This window comes from Oryx dammah, unplaced genomic scaffold (genome assembly GCF_014754425.2).
Source record: "Oryx dammah isolate SB20612 unplaced genomic scaffold, SCBI_Odam_1.1 HiC_scaffold_28, whole genome shotgun sequence".
In the NCBI taxonomy this organism is placed as follows: domain Eukaryota; kingdom Metazoa; phylum Chordata; class Mammalia; order Artiodactyla; family Bovidae; genus Oryx; species Oryx dammah.
In genome coordinates, this window is record NW_024070212.1 from 83,591,300 (window position 1) to 83,610,404 (window position 19,105).

Consider the following 19,105-nt stretch of genomic DNA (forward strand, 5'->3'; position numbering starts at 1 on the left):
CAGCTTGGATTTGGAAGAACACATACACTGGAATGTTAAGTGAGTAAACACCTCAAAGTAGTTTCATAAAATAAATGACTATAACACTTTATCACCTTGTTGTTTTTCACCAACCATTTAAAGAAACAACAAACAGATACACTGTCTTAGTAACTACATACATTTGGATGCCAGAGAGTAAGAAAATAATTGTTGCCCAAAATTTTCTGAGTTTTCCAGATTCAAAGAGCAGAGTCAAGGATAATGAAGGAAGTTTACCTGGTTCAAGATTTCCTTCTAGATAGCTTCCCTGGCTACAGGGATCTGGTAGGTTCTGCTTTGCTTGTGGCAATGGACAGTTAGGGAATTTGCTATCAAATTACTATTGATATTTGCTATCAATAGTTATCAGGACTTAAGAAAAGTATTAATAAGATCAAATTAGGTAAGTAAACTGCTAAGGTCAATTCTAAGCTTTCCTCACCTGGAAAAAAAATTAGTGGATTACAAATTTTAGTCTATGATCTAGTTGAATGGATCGGTACCTCTGAGAGAAGAGACTGTGGGACTCACTAGAATAGAACAAACTTTAGTTGACCTGTGCAATCTCCACTTGCAGTCCCATGATGAGGTTACCCAGATTTAGAAGGCCTTGCTGGGTGGGTTCTCTGGTTCCACAGTGTATAGCAGGGGTAAGAAATGTGGTATGAAAACCCACAGCAGCTTTGAGTAAATCGTCTTTTCACAGCCTTTCTCCTGCTTCTCCAAGCAGTATCGTCCCTCAAGACTACAACTCACAGTCAGAAGTGAACGAGAGCCTGTTGGAAGTCCTGAAGATGGCACTGAGGGCAACCAAGGCCAAACTCAACATAGAGACACTCAACCTGAGTTTTCGAAAAGAAGATCGCTCATTCTCTGGCTGCCTGCACCCACCCAAGGTAACCCAAATTAGATTTCAGATTCATTCATGTCCAGAAGGCTATCGTGGGGCACTGGGTCTATAGTAAGAAGGCACAGTTCACTAAGAATAAACATACTGAGATCCCTAACTGGCTAGCTTTGAAAGTAAGAGTGCATATATACTAATTATGTAGGTCCTAGGAAAATTTTAACTATGTAAGGTCAGGGTTTATTATGTAAGTCTAATAATCATTTCCCAAATTTTAATCAACTAAAAGGAAAATAAGGAGCTAAAGAAAACAGAATGTTTACAGTAAAGATTTCCTTATTCTATTTTTACCTCTAATTTCTTATGTAATAAATTGGCCATCTCTTTGGAAATCAAGCCATTTCTTGTTTAATAGAAACTTTAAAATGAGGGCTTCCCTGGTGACTCAGTGGTAAAGAATCCACCTTCCGCCAATGCAGAAGACGTGAGTTTGATCCCTGGTCCAAGAGGACCCTACATCCCCAAGCCCACGTACCACAGCTACTGAGCCTGTGCTTTAGAGCCCAAGAGCTGCAACTGCTGAGCCAACGTCCAGCAACTACTGAAGCCTCATGCCCTACTGCCCATGCCCTGCCACAAAAGAAGCCACCGCAATGAGAAGCCAGCACAGTGAAGGGTGGCCCGCCCTCAGCACAGCTGGAGAAAGCCCACACAGAAGCAGGCAAGACCAAGCACAGCCAAAAGTAAATAAACAAAATTATAGTTTAAAATACATTTTAAAGTGATTAAAGACACTGAAATAAAAATTCAAAAAAAAAAAGCCCAGTTTTGATCTGTGTTCTGCCTGTGGATTACATCTCACAATTAACTTATTTTCTGCACCCAAGAGGGAAAAAAACAAGAGTAAAGAATTGTGAAATATGCTGAATTGGCCCAGGAATTACTTACACTGGGCTATGTTTTATGCTAACAATAGACAGTGTGACAATATCCAAATAATATTTCACAGTGGAAAACAAATATTTTTTCCAAAGCTGAGTGTTCATGTATCACACCCTCTACCAGCTTCCGGTGAGGTCAGCAGGTGGTACTCTGTTCTTTAGGGACACCAAATTGTAGGAACTGATGTGGTTTACTGCTGACAGAGATTAGCAATGCTGTTTTGGAGGATTAATTAACTGGATAGATATGTTTCATAAAAGAGGTTCCAGAACCATATTAACTCATGTGTTGTATTCAGCCAAACAAACTTAGTCATGAGATTACCTTCAGTTCAGTTCAGTTCAGTCGCTCAGTCATGTCTGACTCTTTGTGACCCCATGAATCACAGCACGCCAGGCCTCCCTGTCCATCGCCAACTCCCGGAGTTCACTCAGACTCATGTCCATCAAGTCGGTGATGCCATCCAGCCATCTCATCCTCTGTCGTCCCCTTCTCCTCCTGCCCCCAATCCCTCCCAGCATCAGAGTCTTTTCCAACAAGTCAACTCTTCGCAGGTAAAATAATAGTGACCACATTGACTGCAGTTCCATTCACAACAACTTGCACCACCAGGCTTTGCTGAGTTCTTCCTAAACTGCCAAACACTGCATTAAATGCTTTACTTATATTTACTCATTTAACATTTACAGGTAAGTGGAAGATCTAGGTAGATGTTATAATACCCATTTAATAAATGAAATAAACAACAGCTGATTCTCAGAGAAGACAACTGAATCTCTCAAGGACCACAGCTAGCAAGAGGCAGAGCCAGGATTCAAATACACAAGAATACTGGACACTGAGAGACAGAATTGGAACTCCAATAGACAGATGACAGCTGAAAGATTTTACTGGGTCTAGGATACAGGAATTAAAAATCCAGAGGAGCAAAAAGGATTGTAATTTATAGGGGAAAAAAAGGTCCTGAAGCAAAGATTGGAAAATGCCTTTCATCCAGGTAAACAGGGGTTAAGAACTGAGAGTCAGAGAATTCAAAAGAGCAAGTGATGTTTACTAAGAAGCCAAGGACACAATATGTTGAAAGTGGATTCTTATTCTATGACAGAAGTAGCTTTCTATGCACTTTTTCATTTATACAGTCAACTAACCATGCAAAGGCAAAGTCACATGATAGTGTGCATGTGTGCTGTATACATGAATATTAACCATGCAAGCATGTTTCACTGGAAGAGAGAACATTACAGGAGATTCCACACATCATAAATGGCCTTTATTATGTTTTTGAGAAGATCAGCAGAAATTGACTAAGCAGGAACCACTTTTTGTCAGATTAGAAAATACAGAACAGTATCAGCGAAGCTTGAATGTTCTCAGATGACACTCAGAGAATGGAATATGAATGACTTGAAAATCGAAATAAATTTGCTTAAGCTCTTTGAGTCTCTGATTTTCCATCTGGAAAAAAGTGGGTTCCAAATATCTACCTCCTGTGTCTACTGTGAGGATTAAGTAAGGTAAGTATGTGAAAGCACTTAGTATACTGTCTGATATGTGAGGCACTCAGTAAATAGGTTTCCCTTCCTCATATATATATATATATATATATATATAAAATCAGTGTTTGGTGAAATTATCACTGCAAAATAGTCTAAGGAAGGAGGCTCTTTCCCAGGGTCAGCTGATGGCCACATGGAGTGCTGGCTGTCAGAGCAGGCTCTGAATGTCTTCCTCCAACAGCTGGCCCTGAAAGCTTAAATTTGTGGTTCATATTGAAGAAAATGGGGCACATTTTCCTTGAAGCTGGTCTGCCTCTCATGAGCCATCTGGCATCTCTTAAGACATCTGGAACTCACTCAAAGTATATTACAGTTCTGGGAGGCATGGCAAATAGCAATGTGTTTCCCCAGAATGTGAGATAAATTGAGGCCCAGCGGACACTGGGTATGGCATGCGGCAGCAGCTGCACTCCAGCATCCTTGTTGCTGGACACAGGGCTTCAGAGGCGACTGGGAAAGGCCATCTGAATTGTTTCTCTTTCTGATCAATAGTTCTAAAGGGCACCAGGGAGAGGACCTCAGACCGCCTTAAGTTTCTCATGAAACCTATGCACGCTGTATTCAGAGGGGGAGAAGAGCACATCCTCACAGCCAGTATCTCAGAGGGTTCACAGATCACCTGTACCTCCTCAGATAACTTAAAGCTGTTCTGAAGAATGATCAATGGGTCCTATCACTCAAATCAATGGCACTGTCACCAACCTCAAAGAAGAATATAAAAACATATCTGATATCTGTCATCCTCGTTCTGTGGACTCACTCATTCTGTCCCTCTGTCACACCCTTCATTCAGTGATGGCTCAGGAAGGACTCCTGAGGGCAATGTGGATCCACATACATTTATTTATTAACTTCCCTGACCATTATTCTTATCAGGTATGATGGTAAAGAATCCGCCTGCAATGCAGGAGACCCGGGTTTGATCCTTGGTCAGGAAGATTCCCGGAGCAGGGAATGGCTACCCTCTCTAGTATTCTTGCCTGGAGAATTCCATGGACAGAAGAGCCTGGCCCATACAGTCCATGGGGTCATGAAAAAGTTGGATGATCAACATTTTCACTTTCTCGTCCATGGATTCAACAGGCTGTGGAACCTAAGAAGTTTCCAAGCATAGAGGTTCAGTTTAACACTTTCATACAGAATCCACATTCTTTACCTTCTGAACTCCTTTCTGCTCTATAACACAAAGCCCTTCCAAACTACTCCCAGACCTTCCTGCCAGGAGGAACTGCTAGAACACAGGTTACTCTACCTCTAATTACTCTTTGCCTGATGTTCGTGCAACCTTCTCACTATCATCAGGAGGGAATCCCATTCCTGAGTGAACAGGGGCTTATGAATGTGAAATTTGTTCCCTTGGGAAGACTACAGCTATGACACTAGTTTATCAAGTGACCAAAACTGTAAGACATTCTTCTGCAGTTGGCCAGGCTCCTTTTTTGTGTTTAGTTGTTTCTCCATCAGTACACTCTGCCCTAAAATATAAATGATTTATACTAGTTTCAAGTTGTTCCCTACTTCCAAACCAGTCGCCATCTTTCTGATCAATACGGCATGTTTATTCTTGCGTTCAACATGCTAATCACACAGTGTGCTCTGGGCAGTGTGATTAGGCACTGAGGACAACACACGGTTATGATTTCAGTTCCAGAGTTCTCCAGGAGTTCAGGGAAAAGGTAGTATTTTAAACATGTTACAATTTTGTATGACAAACACATTGGTGGCGGTAACTTTGAACACAGAGAAGGAATAACAACCTAGCCTCACCCAAAAACTCCAGAGGAAATAAAGCAAATACTGAATCTTAGAGGACATGTGAATTGGGCAAAGAATTTTGGTAGGGCAGAAGAAAGGACAGGAAAGGTTTTCTAGGTAAAAGGTGCAGTGTGAAATGTCACTGAGATGGAAGAGAGCATGGCTAGTTCAGGGAATGCTAAACTACTCATATAGGCAGAATGCAGTGAGTGCATGGTGGCCTGGCGGGGGTGGGAGAAGCTGCTGAAGTTGATGTTAGAATGGTTGGAGGAACCAGGTCTTGAAGGGTCTTTCTCAGGAATGTGACTTTATCCTGAGGCTCCAGTGGAATCATTGAAGAATAATAAACAAGTGAATGATATGATCAAATTTTAAATTTGAAAAGAGCACTCTAATAGATACGGAGAATTAGAGACAGAGAGAAACTTTAAAAGGCTGTTCCAGTAATTAGAGCAAGAAATTATGAGAATTTAAACCAGGAAAGTAGCAGGAGGGATGGAGATACTAAGGAGATAGAAAAGTAGGTCTTGGTGACTTAACTGGACATAGATCCTAAATTAGGAGGAATGAAAAATGACTCCCAAGGTTCTGACTTTGACTAGATGGTGGTACCATTCTCTAAGACAGGAAACAGAAAAGGGGTTTGGGGAGGCAAAGGAAAGAATGATGAGTTCACTTTTGAGCATGTTGATGTAGCTTGAGAGAGTAAAGCTAAATAATGGCATAAGGGTCTTCAACATGGAGTTGAAGCTTTGGGAGTAATTAGGATTACTCAAGGACATAATAGAAGGTAAGAAGGGAAGTTGAGGAGGACACTTGTTGTTAAGGAGCAGGTAGATGAAGACAAGCCAAGAAAGGAGACCAAAAATAATCCAAAGAGACATGGGAGTGATCAAGAAACCCAAGAGAAGAGACTTACGAAAGGATGGCAAGATCAGCCATGTCACAGGCTGCAGAGAGACCATCTGCAATCGGGATTGAAAAGTAGTCATTAAATGTAAAACTTCAGAGGTTACTAACGACTTGGCAAACACAATTTAAGTAGAGTGATGGGATAAAATGCAAATGAAGCCATAAACGGGAAGGAAGTAGAGAGAGCATCTGTGCATCAGCCTCTCCAGGAGCATTTTGAGGAAATGAATATTTATTTTACTTGTCATTTTCTAAATAACATAGGTATTTTATTTACATTTGATTTTTTAAATGTCCTTATTGAACTGAAGAAACTATATACAACCAAACATTTTCTTATTGAATAAGGACATCATAATGAATATTCATGGATTTTAAAAATAATCCTAGATAACACTAAATTGCCAGGATTTTCTGGTAGATGTTGCTACTGCTCTTCCACAACTGTCAGCAGTCAGTTCGTAGCAGCTATCAATCAATCTACTTCCAGGAACCCTGATGTACTATTTCTAATCTGCTGTTCATTTAGCCTAGAGCAAAACTCAATATTGCCAGAAGTAAATAAACTGTTTTTAGAATAACCTGTTAATACTGATGTTTAAAAATACATTAATATGCTCTAATCATGAGGATAAGTTGATTTTTATTTATTGAGTAAAATGGCATAACATAACTAATTTCTACCACTCTATTTTTGCCAACCTATGCCTTTACCTTCAGTACTTTTAACTAATTCATTCATTCCTAATTCATCTATATATTTATTTATTCAATAAGTAATTTTCAACACTGTGCTTGGCAATGGTGATAGGAAAATGGAGGAAACACAATCCAACCCTCAATAAGCCAGTCTTTTAGAGATGCTCTAATGAACAGAGATTTACTGCCCAGTGAAAAGGGGTATAAAACTATAGTAGAGTGAATTATGCCAAAATACATGTAGTTTCTAAAAAGCACAGTGCTCTTTTTCACCCATTATTTACACATGCATTTCCTCTGCCTGGAATTATCCTCAACTCCTTATTTTTCTGGCATGCTATTATTCCTTTTTTTCATGCTTTATATCTGTCTTTTTCCTTCCCTGAAATACTCCTCTACAGCTAGTAAGTAACATGTTTCTAACCCAGATTGGTTGTTTCCTTCCAAAAAGACAAATGAAGATTAGGCTTTTGTCACTGTATCAAAATATAGGTTATATTATCCAAGTATGGTCAGAGCAACAGATCAGGAGGTGATTGCCATTGGAAAGACAGTTTGTTACTCACAGTTCCCAAGAGGAGGGGCATAGACACCACACGGGCCACATGGTGAAACACCAGAGTTGGTCAGGAGGCAGAGGGGATGAGGGGAAAGTGTGGGCAAGAGCATTTGTTGTGGGTAGAAGAAGCAGGATAAGAAGGCTTGGACTGGCTAGTTTGAAGAATTTCAGTGGGCTCTGGGGCACAGGAGCCATTCCTAGTTGCCTAGCACTTGGCCCTGGAGTAATCAGGACCTGGAAATAGTGGCCCAAGTGTGAAAACCTCAATAAAAGAGGTAGTTGGTTTGCAGATGAAAGACATACTTTCAGGTAAGTCCTTTACTATCTCTAGTAATTGGCTAGGCCTGGAAGAAGCAGTTTCTCCAGGGTCAGCAGGGCCCCATGATGGCCAAGCATCAGATTTAAAAGACATGCGTAATACACTCACTATGTGGAACTTCCTCTCAAAATAACAACAGTAGCTACAATTAGTCTAAACACTAAATGAAACATTTCCTTTCTTTTCTTCTTTCTTTGCCTCTTCCTTCCTTCTCTCATTTCTCTCTCTTCCACTCTTTCTTGTACTTCTGTGCCCCCTTCTCCTCTTTCCTTTCCTCTCCCCTCTTCTCTCTCTCCTCTATCTCCCTTTCTCTTCCTTTTCCCTCCTTTCCTTCTTTTCTTCATTTCAACACACGTTAGTCAAATGCCTCCTAAAATCCAGGCATTATTCTAACTGCTTACTTTCTTCTGAGAAGTAGAAAATACTAATCTTATTTAATAGTTGAAGTAATCGGGCATAAAAAGATTTAGGAACTTTCTGAGGTCACACAAATCACAGACAGCATTTCCAGTGTTCAAAGTAAATCATGCCTTATTCTTAAGACTCTGTGTTTAAACAGTACGCTGAACACACAAGAAAGACTATCAGAACCTAAAAGTTTGATGTGTTTGAATCTAAGTATCGCACACCTACAACCTGAGAACTGAACTGGTTTATTGGCTAGACTCAGAAAGTATTAAGTACTCAGGAAGTTGCAGTGACCCTTCATTCATTCATCCAACAAATATTAATTGAATATCTGGTTTCTAGACTAAATTCTATCATTTATTAACCATGTGACACAGAGAAAGTCAATCTAAGTCTTGGTTTCCTCATATATAAAATAAAACAATCTTTTGTAAATCAAAGTCAATATTAAAAAACACTTTGTAATTCACCTATATAATAAGTATGTATAATTTCTGGGCCTTGACCACTCATTCCATAGCTGTCAAAAATGTGAGATCAGCATTTCAAAGTACAGTGGCTTCTGAGTAATGAACTATGCCTCTGTGTCAAGCATAAAAAAGTTTGATGAGCAGTCCATTGAACATTCTTGTCCTAAATATTATTCTAGTGCTATACTCCACTCCTGGTTATTCATTCTTTGTCCAAATTATGTAAGTTCTAATAATGGGAAGGAAATTCAAATCAATTTAATTATACTGAAATTTCAAATCTTTTTCTTATTTGCAGGTCAGAGCTATATGTGGGAAACATGGATTATATCTGACTTTGAGTCTTTTGGAAACATTGCTTAACCATCAAGATTTGGGTTACCAAGGTGAAATAAAGTAAGTTGATTTTTTAATTTACATGGTCCTTTATTACAATACCAAATACATAAGTCTGTCTCTAGGCTAAAGTGAAGAAGGCTAAGCACCAAAGAATTGATGCTTTTGAACTGTGGTGTTGGAGAAGACTCTTGAGAGTCCCTTGGACTGCAGGGAGATCCAACCAGTCCATTCTGAAGGAGATTAGCCCTGGGATTTCTTTGGAAGAAATGATGCTAAAGCTGAAACTCCAGTACTTTGGCCACCTCATGCGAAGAGTTGACCCACTGGAAAAGACCCTGATGCTGGGAGGGATTGGGGGCAGGAGGAGAAGGGGACGACAGAGGATGAGATGTCTGGATGGCATCACCGACTCGATGGACATGAGTCTGAGTGAACTCTGGAGTTGGTGATGGACAGGGAGGCCTGGCATGCTGCGATTCATGGGGTCGCAAAGAGTTGGACACGACTGAGCGACTGAACTGAACTGAACTGAGGTTAAAGTTTTATATGTGAAACAATCGGTTTATTACCTAAAGACAGAGTTAATAGATGTGTGTTTATCTTAAGATCACAGGATCTTTTTGGCCATAGAAAAATTAAAGCAGTAAATGTCCACTTCCAGTTTGCTGGTAGATGGCAAGTCAGATTTACCATTTCATTCTAAACAACTAAAATGTAGGACAAAATATATGAAGTGATACTTTCTGCATGACTTTGGCCATCATGAAGCACAGAACAGTGATTCCTGAGAGAAGGAAATGAGGTAAGCTCAGTTTACTGAACAAGAAAGGGGACTCCAAACTTAGCCCAGCATTCTCCTTGAGCTAAAGGAATAGAGTATGAAGTTCAGGAAGGCCAAGAAGTCTAGAATACTTGGTACAACATAGCAATGAGGCGAGATACCCTAAGAGTCCTTTCTGGAGACTTCCAAAGAGTTACCCTGAAGTCTTCACGTGAAAACTTGGCTAATGTATGCATTTGAGGAAACTACCCAAGGCCAGCAAAAGAAACAAGAGAAAAAAGTGGAGAAATTTTTAGAACTCACACAGAGTTTGGAATAGTTCACATTTCCAGCAGCTAGAGAGGAACACATGTGGGATGGATTAGAGTCCTCAAAATGGTATTATGCTATAGTGAAGCCTAATGCATGAGAAACGAGTCTCAGAAGGAGATAAGACAAATAGACAGAAAGAAAAGAATATTGAAAAAATAATGGCTGTAATTTTCCAAAATTGAAAAAAACTATAAAGACATGGACCTAAAAAGTTTAATGAACTTCAAATATAAGGAATTTGAAGTAAACCATACCAAGGCTCCTTACAATCAGATTGCTTAAACTAGCAGTAAATTAAAAACCTTAAATGTACAAGGGAAAATGACAAATTACATAAAGAGCAACAAAGATAAGAATTATGACAGATTTATCAAAGATAAGAATTATGACAGATTTATCATTAGAAACATAAACAATAAGACTAGAATAACATCCTTAAAGTACTGAAGGAAAAATGATCATCCTGAAATCCTACATCCAGCAAAACTATCTTTCAGAAACTAATGGGAAGTAAGATGTTTTCTACACGTACAAGGACTTCCCAGGTGGTGCTAATGGTAAAGAGTCCACCTCCAATGCAGGATACTACACATACAAAAATGAGAGAATTCATAACCATCAGAGCAGTAATGCAAGAAATAGTAAAAAAAAAAAAAAAGGGGGGGGGGCTTGGGCAGAAGGAAAATAATCATTTTTAATCTGCACAAAGAAATGAAAAGTATTGGATATAATATGTCAATTAATAAAAATATAATTTCCTTATTTTTTAAAAAAATCTGTTAAAATAATAATCAATTGTTTAAGATAACAATAATAACAATGTACTGTGGAGTTTGTAACATAATAGAGGGCAGCATTTGACAACAGCATAAAATACTGGGAGGGGAAATAAAAGTGTACTGTAAAAATACCTGTATACTGTCAACTAAGTAGAATAATTTTGGTTGAAGGAAGAGTATTCAGTTAAAAATATGAATTGTTGTTGTTTAGTCACTAAGTCACGTTCAACTCTTTTGTGACCCTGTGGATTGCAGCCACCAGGCTCCTCTGTCCAAGGGATTTTCCAAGCAAGAATACTGAAGGCGTTTGCCATTTCCTTCTGCAGGGGCTCTTCCTGACCCAGGGATCAAACCCAGGTCTCCTGCATTGCAGGCAGTCTCCTACATTGGGAAATGGGTTCTTTATCACTTAGCCACCTGGCAGGCCCAAAAATACTAATAGAGATTGAATAATCACATATAAATACTAAGAATAAACCAAAAAAAGAAGGAAAAGAAAACAAGAAACAAATAAGACAAGCAGAAAATAAATGCAAACAATGATGATAGATTTAAATCCAATCATATCAATAATTACAGTAAGTATTAATGGTTCAAATGTCCCAATTAACAGGTAGCAATTTCCAGATTTCATTTAAAAAGCTAAACCCAACTAAATGCTGTCTGAAATGAACCCTTTTATAATATAAAGGCAGACCTAGTAAAAGTAAAAGGATGGAAAGTGATATACCATACTAGTTGGTATGAATGAAAAATAAGTTAGGATGCTTACACTAAAGTCAGACAAAGTGAAAGTGAAGTCACTCAGTCATGTCCGCCTCTTTGCGACCCTGTGGACTGTAGCCCACCAGGCTCCTCTGTCCATGGGATTCTCCAGGTAAGAATACTGGAGTGGGTTGCCATTTCCTTCTCCAAAATTCAGACAAAGTAGATTCTAAATCAATGGGTATTGCCAGAAATTCACTTCATCAAAAGGACATACAGACCTAAATGTTCATGCCCTCAATAACACAGTTTCAAGTTAATAAATTAAAAACATGAAGCTGGAAGGTGGAATAGACAAATTCACGATTTTATTTAGAGAATTGAACATATTTCTGTCAGTAACTGGCAAAAACAAGTAGACATAAAATCAGTAAGACTATAGAAAACTTGGCTTTTCCAGTGCTCATGTATGGATGTGAGAGTTGGACTATAAAGAGGGCTGAGTGCAGAAAAATTGATGTTTTTGAACTGTGGTGTTGGAGAAGACTCTGGGAGTCCCTTGGACTGCAAGGAGATCCAACCACTCCATTCTGAAACAGATCAGCCCTGGGATTTCTTTGGAAGGAATGATGCTAAAGCTGAAACTCCAGTACTTTGGCCACCTCATGCGAAGAGTTGACTCATTGGAAAAGACTCTGATGCTGGGAGGGATTGGGGGCAGGAGGAGAAGGGGCAGACAGAGGATGAGATGTCTGGATGGCATCACCGACTCAATGGACATGAGTTTGGGTAGACTCCAGGAGTTGGTGATGGATAAGGAGGCCTGGCGTGCTGCAGTTCATGGGGTCACAAAGAGTCAGACATGACTGAGCGACTGAACTAAACTGATAGAAAACTTGGATTATATTATCAACTAACTTGATGTAAGTGGCAATTACACCCCACACAACAGCAGAATACAGATTCTTTTTAAGTGTTCGTGAAATATTTAAAAGATAAACCTTATCCTGAGCCACAAAACAACTCAGTAAATTTAAAAGGAATAAATCATATAAAATATGCTTCCTGACCGCAAAAGAAATAAATTAGAAAGCAAAAAGCAAAAATAAAACAAAACCAAAAATAAAGCAAAATAAAATCCCAGGATTCTCCCAACATTATGAAACTAAACAATACACTTTACAGACAACCAAAGGTCAGGGAAGAAATCACAAGGGAAATTAACAACATTTTAAACTGCATTCAAATGAAAACACAACATGCCAGGAACCTTTGTCTTTTTTTTCTTTTCCTTGCATTTTATATCCAATCCATCAGTAATTCATGAATAAATCAACCCTATCTTGAGAGTATGTCAAGATCCTGCTCCTTTCTCACCACCTCTGTTATTACTTAACTACACCCCATCCAAGCTACCATTATGTTTCTCCTAGATTACTATAATGGCCTCCTAACTGAATTCTGCTTTTCCCTTGTTCCTAGTTTATCCTCAGTACAGAAGCTACAGTGGTCTATTGAAGCCTAAAACAGTTAATGTCACTGCTCTGCTTATTACACTGCAAGAGGATGTTATTTCATTCAAAGGAAATTGAAGTCTTCATAAAGGGCTCTACATAATCTACCCTCTTCAACTTCTCTGGCTCCATCTATAATGTCATTTGCTCATTCTGTTGCAGTCACACTGTTCTCCTCTTTTTCCTCAAACACACCAGGCACACATCCACCTTAGTACCTATCTTTTGAATGATTCCTCAACCTAGAATATTCTTTCCCCAAATATCTTCATGCTAACTCCTTCACCCTCTGTAAGTTTTTGCCCAATGTTACCTTGTTTATAGGCTTACTGGGAGGGATTGGGGGCAGGAGGAGAAGGGGACGACCAAGGATGAGATGGCTGGATGGTATCACGGACTCGATGGACGTGAGTCTGAGTGAACTCCGGGAGATGGTGATGAACAGGGAGGCCTGGCATGCTGTGATTCATGGAGTTGCAAGGAGTCGGACACGACTGAGTGACTGAACTGAACTGAAACACTATTTAAAGTTGTAGTCCCCACATCCTTTCTTCCCCTTAACCTGCATTCCTTTTGCTTTCTTCTATACACTTACAATGGAGAAGGCAATGGCACCCCACTCCAGTACTCATGCCTGGAAAACCCCATGGATGGAGGAGCCTGATAGGCTGCAGTCCATGGGGTCGCTAGGAGTCGGACACAAATGAGTGACTTCACTTTCACTTTTCATGTTCATGCATTGGAGAAGGAAATGGCAACCCACTCGTGTTCTCACCTGGAGAATCCCAGGGACAGGGGAGCCTGGTGGGCTGCCATCTATGGGGTCGCACAGAGTCGGACACAACTGAAGTGACTTAGCAGCAGCATACACTTACAAACGATTAATGTATTAGTTAACTTATTGATGTATGATGTTTATTGTTGTTATAAATTAATCTCTGATAGACTATAGACTGTAGTGCCATAGGGCAGTCAGAAACTTTATTTATTGATGTATCGCAAGTATATAGAGCAGTGCCTGGCACCTAGTAGGTATTTGACAAATATTTATGGAATTGAACTGAACTAGGGGAAGAATAAAGTTTCAAAATGCTGAGGAATGCAGATACATAAATTTTCCCTAATCCTTAGCTCATGGCCAGATTGAAGCAGGCTTTCCCTGTCTCATCAAAATAATGTTCTTTGTGCTATACTCTCTCTTAGCATTCAGTAATATTCTTTCCTATCACTTATTACTATGTATTTATTTGTGTGACTTGTTAATTTAATGACTGGATAGTGATCTCCTTGGCAAGGATCATGACACATATTCCATCATCTTGTAGGCCAGTATTTGGTACATGATAGACACAGTACCAAATTAATATTTGATTAATCCATTTATTCATTCATTTAACAAATATTTATGGAGTGCCTTCAGTTCAGTTCAGTTCAGTCACTCAGTCGTGTCCGACTCTTTGCAACCCCATGAATTGCAGCACTCCAGGCCTCCCTGTCCATCACCAACTCCTGGAGTTCACTCAAACTCACGTCCATCGAGTCAGTGATGCCATCCAGCCATCTCACCCTCTGTCGTCCCCTTCTCCTCCTTCCCCCAATCCCTCCCAGCATCAGAGTCTTTTCCAATGAGTCAACTCTTCACATGAGGTGGCCAAAGTACTGGAGTTATGGAGTGCCTGCTGCTGCTGCCAAGTTGCTTCAGTCATGTCCGAGTCTGTGTGACCCCATTGACGGCAGCCCACCAGGCTCCCCCATCCCCGGGATTCTCCAGGCAAGAACACTGGAGTGGGTTGCCATTTTCTTCTCCAATGCGTGAAAGTGAAGTCGCTCAGTAAGTGTCCAACTCTTCATGACCCCATGGACTGCAGCCTACAAGGCTCCTCCGCCCATGGGATGTTACAGGCAAGAGTACTGGAGTGGGTTGCTATTGCCTTCTCCGTATGGAGTGCCTACTGTATACCAATTACTATTCTAATCACTGGGAATATAGATATGAATAAAACAAAGTCCCTTCCCTTATGAAGCTTCTATTCTAAGGGGGAAGAGAAACTATAAATAAAGTAGTCTGTGTGACATATCACATGGTGATAAAGGTTATGAGAACATCAAGTGGTAAACAGCATGTTGAGCCTGGCCAATTAATTTCCACTAGACCGGTTTTGGACATGGGAGTTTTCCTTCTGTAAAATGTTGGAGGTAGTTCGGTGAAGGTAAGGGAGGTGGTCAAGCAGGAAAAGCAAAAAACTGGACTAAGAGCTGAGTAGAAAATCAATAAGCTAAAACTGAGACTCCCACAGGCACTGGTATAAAAGGCGAAAATGCAACTGTCAAAGTTCATGTTATACTTGGTATACTTGATAGAAGTTTGGGTCCAGAACCAAGATTATAGGAAACAGAAGTATGAGAATAAGAGTGAAAGAGAACAATGAGGTTAGGCTACTTATAATTATATGAAAATTCTCAACTTCCTACCATTTTATGTGTATTATCAGAGAAGCACATTGATTTTTTATTCACCTATCTTTGACCTTTGAATGTTCAAGGACATCAAAACTATGAGGCCAATGAAGAATTGCATTTGTAAATGATAAACCTGTTTCATCCTTAAACAGTCATTGGCTAAAGCTCTTCTGTTGAATTAAATCCATTCCGTTAAGGGCTTTGTATGCAAACCTATATCCTTAAGAGATTACACATGCAATTTAGACATACATTTTAGAAGCTGAATGCATGAATCATTATTTTAGCACATATTGTCCATTAATCTGCCGTTCTATTGGGAACCCATTTGGAATGTGCCTGCTTACTAATTAGCAGGATTCTAGTGCTGAGCTGCTTCCTGATTAAATGTCCTTTAAAATCAATAAAACATCAGGAGGGATTATGGTGATGTGGGATTAGCCCTATCTAACCAAATAAAATGAGTTGTGTTCTTTTCTTAAACTGTCACATTGCAAGAGCTGATGAGAGGAACAATTTCGAGCATGCTGCAGCAAAGTTGTTGTTGTGTATCTCTGTTTGAGTGTGAGAGTGTGTGTGTGTGTGTGTGTGTGTGTGTTTTAACATTGAGATTTTGTTTTTTGCCATTTGCCTACCAATTAGCAAAGACGTTAGTGAATGACTGCCAGAGTAAGGCGATTTTGAGAAAGACTTGATTACGATTTCAAATCTCTACTCTGAATCACCCTTATGTAAAATGAATTCAGGTTGTGTTGGATGAAAATTATTATCCCAGTTCTTGGCCAGGAATGTGTAAGTCAGAATTAGCATTTAATGTTTCTGTGTGACTTTGCAATAAATGGTAATTAAGGAGAGCAGAGAGAGAACAGGAGGCAAACTAATACTCTAAAATTGTATTGGCAAAATTAAATGCTTCAAACCCAGTTTAAAACATAGGCACTCAAGCCAAATTGTGTCGGGGGAGGGGATAAATAACGAAGCTGCTATGGGTGGCTTCATAAATAGAGTGGCACAATTGACACAGCCCCAAGTAGACCTTATCGTACACATCTGGCCCATCATTGGGAGTGCAATTAGGTTGAGAAGGACTGGTCTGATAATCCCAGGAACAACCAGATGATTTTAAGAGATAAAGGAAACATGAGGTGTCCAATTCAGCAATTACTTTTTAATGGGAATAGGAAGATTGTAAGGGAATAGGAAAATTGTGAGCTATTAGAGGTATGGTATGAATCCACCCATTGGTTGGTCTTGGAAAACAGATCTGGCTTTTAAGAGTTCATTAATTACAATCTTCTCTTCCAGAGCCTGTTCCTATGGGGTAAGACTTCTAATAGTAATATTGCTAATAAAGTTAGTAGTAGTAGCCAACATTTATATAGTGCTTACTATATTCTCAGGCAATGTTCTGAGTGCTTTATAAATATTAATTCTTTTAATCCTTGCACCTACCTCATGAGATAGGTACTATTACTTTTCAAATGAGGAAGCTGGAGCACTGAGAAGCTAAAACCAGTATGTAACTGATAAATGAATTCATCAATAAGACTAAGTCAATACAGGCTCTCTAGCTTCAGGTTCTTGGCTTTTAATACACTGTAACAACTCTCCTACAACTCCTATGAAATTTAAAGGCCTATAGGATAGTGCCCAGGCACAGGGGCTTTAGGCAATCTGCCTGCATTTCACAGTCAGCTCTAACCTTGGCCTTGGTGCTGAACATGGGTTGGGATTTTGAGGAACTCAGTATCTTCCTGCCCTAGGACCCAGGGGAGGTGTAGGTTATTAATACAAAAGTGAAGAGGCGTTAGTTCCGGGATCAGGTATGATCCAAGGAACCCCAGGGCTTGCAGGTAGCATCTCCTCATGGGTAGAGCACCTCCACTGCCCCTATCAGCCCCCATCTATGCAGAAAGGCAATGTGAGCAGGCCTAGATGGAAATCCCAACAGTCATATGCACTGGCTTTGAAAACATGGACAAGTCACTTATTTCTCTGAACATTACATTTCCACCTGTTAAGTGAAAAAAGACAAATTCTTTTGTCTAGATTTGAGAGTTTATTGCCTATCTACCAAGTAAAGACTATGCTTCTCACGGGTAAATGGAAGGTGAGAAGAATACAATTTAGGCTACATGATTAGGGAGATGAAACCTGAGAAAGATGCTGCAGTTGGATGAGCTTTTCCAGCAGCTGAGTTAAATAAGAACCAAGATAACCCCCTGACTCAGAAAGATTGATGTATCTCCACCTACTATGTTCACAAATAGGGCTACATGCTCTACATGGCTTATCTCATTTTATATTTCCAACAGTCCTACGAATTAATGTTTTTATACTCACCTCACGGATGAATAAAATGAGGTTCAAAGTCTATGGAAAGGCTACCCACTCCAGTATTCTGGCCTGGAGAATTCCATGGACTGTATAGTCCATGGGGTCACAAAGAGTCAGACGCGATTGAGCAACTTTCACTTTCAGAGTCCTTAAGTAAGTTGTCCCCAAAGTTGGGACTCTTTAAACCTTTCTTCCTATTGTGGGTTGAATTGTATCCCCCTAAATTCATATGTTGAATCCCTAACTCCCAGACTTTAGACCATGTATTTAAAGATAAGATCTTTAAAGAGATGACTAAGATAAGGTCATTAGAGTAAGCCTCCATCCAATCTGACTGGTGTCTTTATAAGGAGGAAATTTAGACACATAGAGAGACTCCAAGGATGTGCTCTTACAACGAAAAGACCCTGCATTCAGTTCAGTTCAGTTCGGCTGCTCAGTCGTGTCTGACTCTTTGCGACTCCATGGACTGCAACCCACCAAACTCCTCTGTCCATGGGGATTCTCTAGGCAAGAATACTGGAGTGGGTTGCCATACCCTCCTCCAGGAGATCTTCCCAACTCAGGGATCGAACCCAGGTCTCCCACATTGCAGGCAGATTCTTTACCAAATAAGCCACCAGGGAAGCCCCGCACTTTTTTTTTTTAATGGCAACCCAAGCAGACTATACAGCCCCCTGCAGGCTAAGAGTCACCTCCGTGGTCTTCTTTCTACTCACCTCCTTTTCCTAGAATATTTTGTGCCCCTCAGTTGGAATAGTAGATTGCAGGATTCTCAAGGGAATGGCTTCAGTGATTTAACTTTTCAAATCATGGGACTAACCTATAATTCTAGCAGTCTGAACAGAGCTGGCTCTTCGGTACTACTAAACACTCAGCGGAGCTGGGTGGGACTTGTGGAAGCCAGTCAGATGAGAGATGGAAAGGAGTATCTGAGAGACAGAAGGAGCAGCGTGCACCAAGATAGAAAAGCAAGCAAGAACATAACAAGTTTGGAGAACCACAGACTGTCCATTTTGGCCAGAGTATACATTTCACAAGGTAAAAAAAGGTGATGAGTTTCAGAAGGAAGTACCACACACGTTTGAGTGAATCCTATATGAAACTCACAGAGAAACATGTCACCTGTAAATAATGTCATCACAATTATGAGGGTGTTTCTATAAAATAGCCCCCATTTTGAGTTTTTGCTATGGTTAGACTTTTGGTTTTTGTGTTAATATATAGGACTTTTGTGTAAAATGTCATCTCTGAAGGAGATGACATTTTAATTTTATTAAAATTCCAATGAACAAATGAAGTGGCAAGAAAAAAAAATACCAGAAGCAAAAACTAATAGGCACTCTAATGTCAGAATCTAGAAAGAATCTCCACTGGCTACGAACAGTGG

General features: G+C 39.8%; 1 protein-coding gene across 1 annotated transcript in view; it reads left to right on the top strand.

The window, feature by feature from the left end:
* The window catches only part of CUNH1orf87 (chromosome unknown C1orf87 homolog), an 87,340-nt gene that overhangs the window by 38,332 nt on the left and 29,903 nt on the right, over positions 1 to 19,105 (top strand). The window contains 2 exon segments of the mRNA XM_040232722.1: positions 752 to 917; positions 8,787 to 8,884. Coding sequence (XP_040088656.1) covers positions 752 to 917; positions 8,787 to 8,884 — 264 coding nt within the window.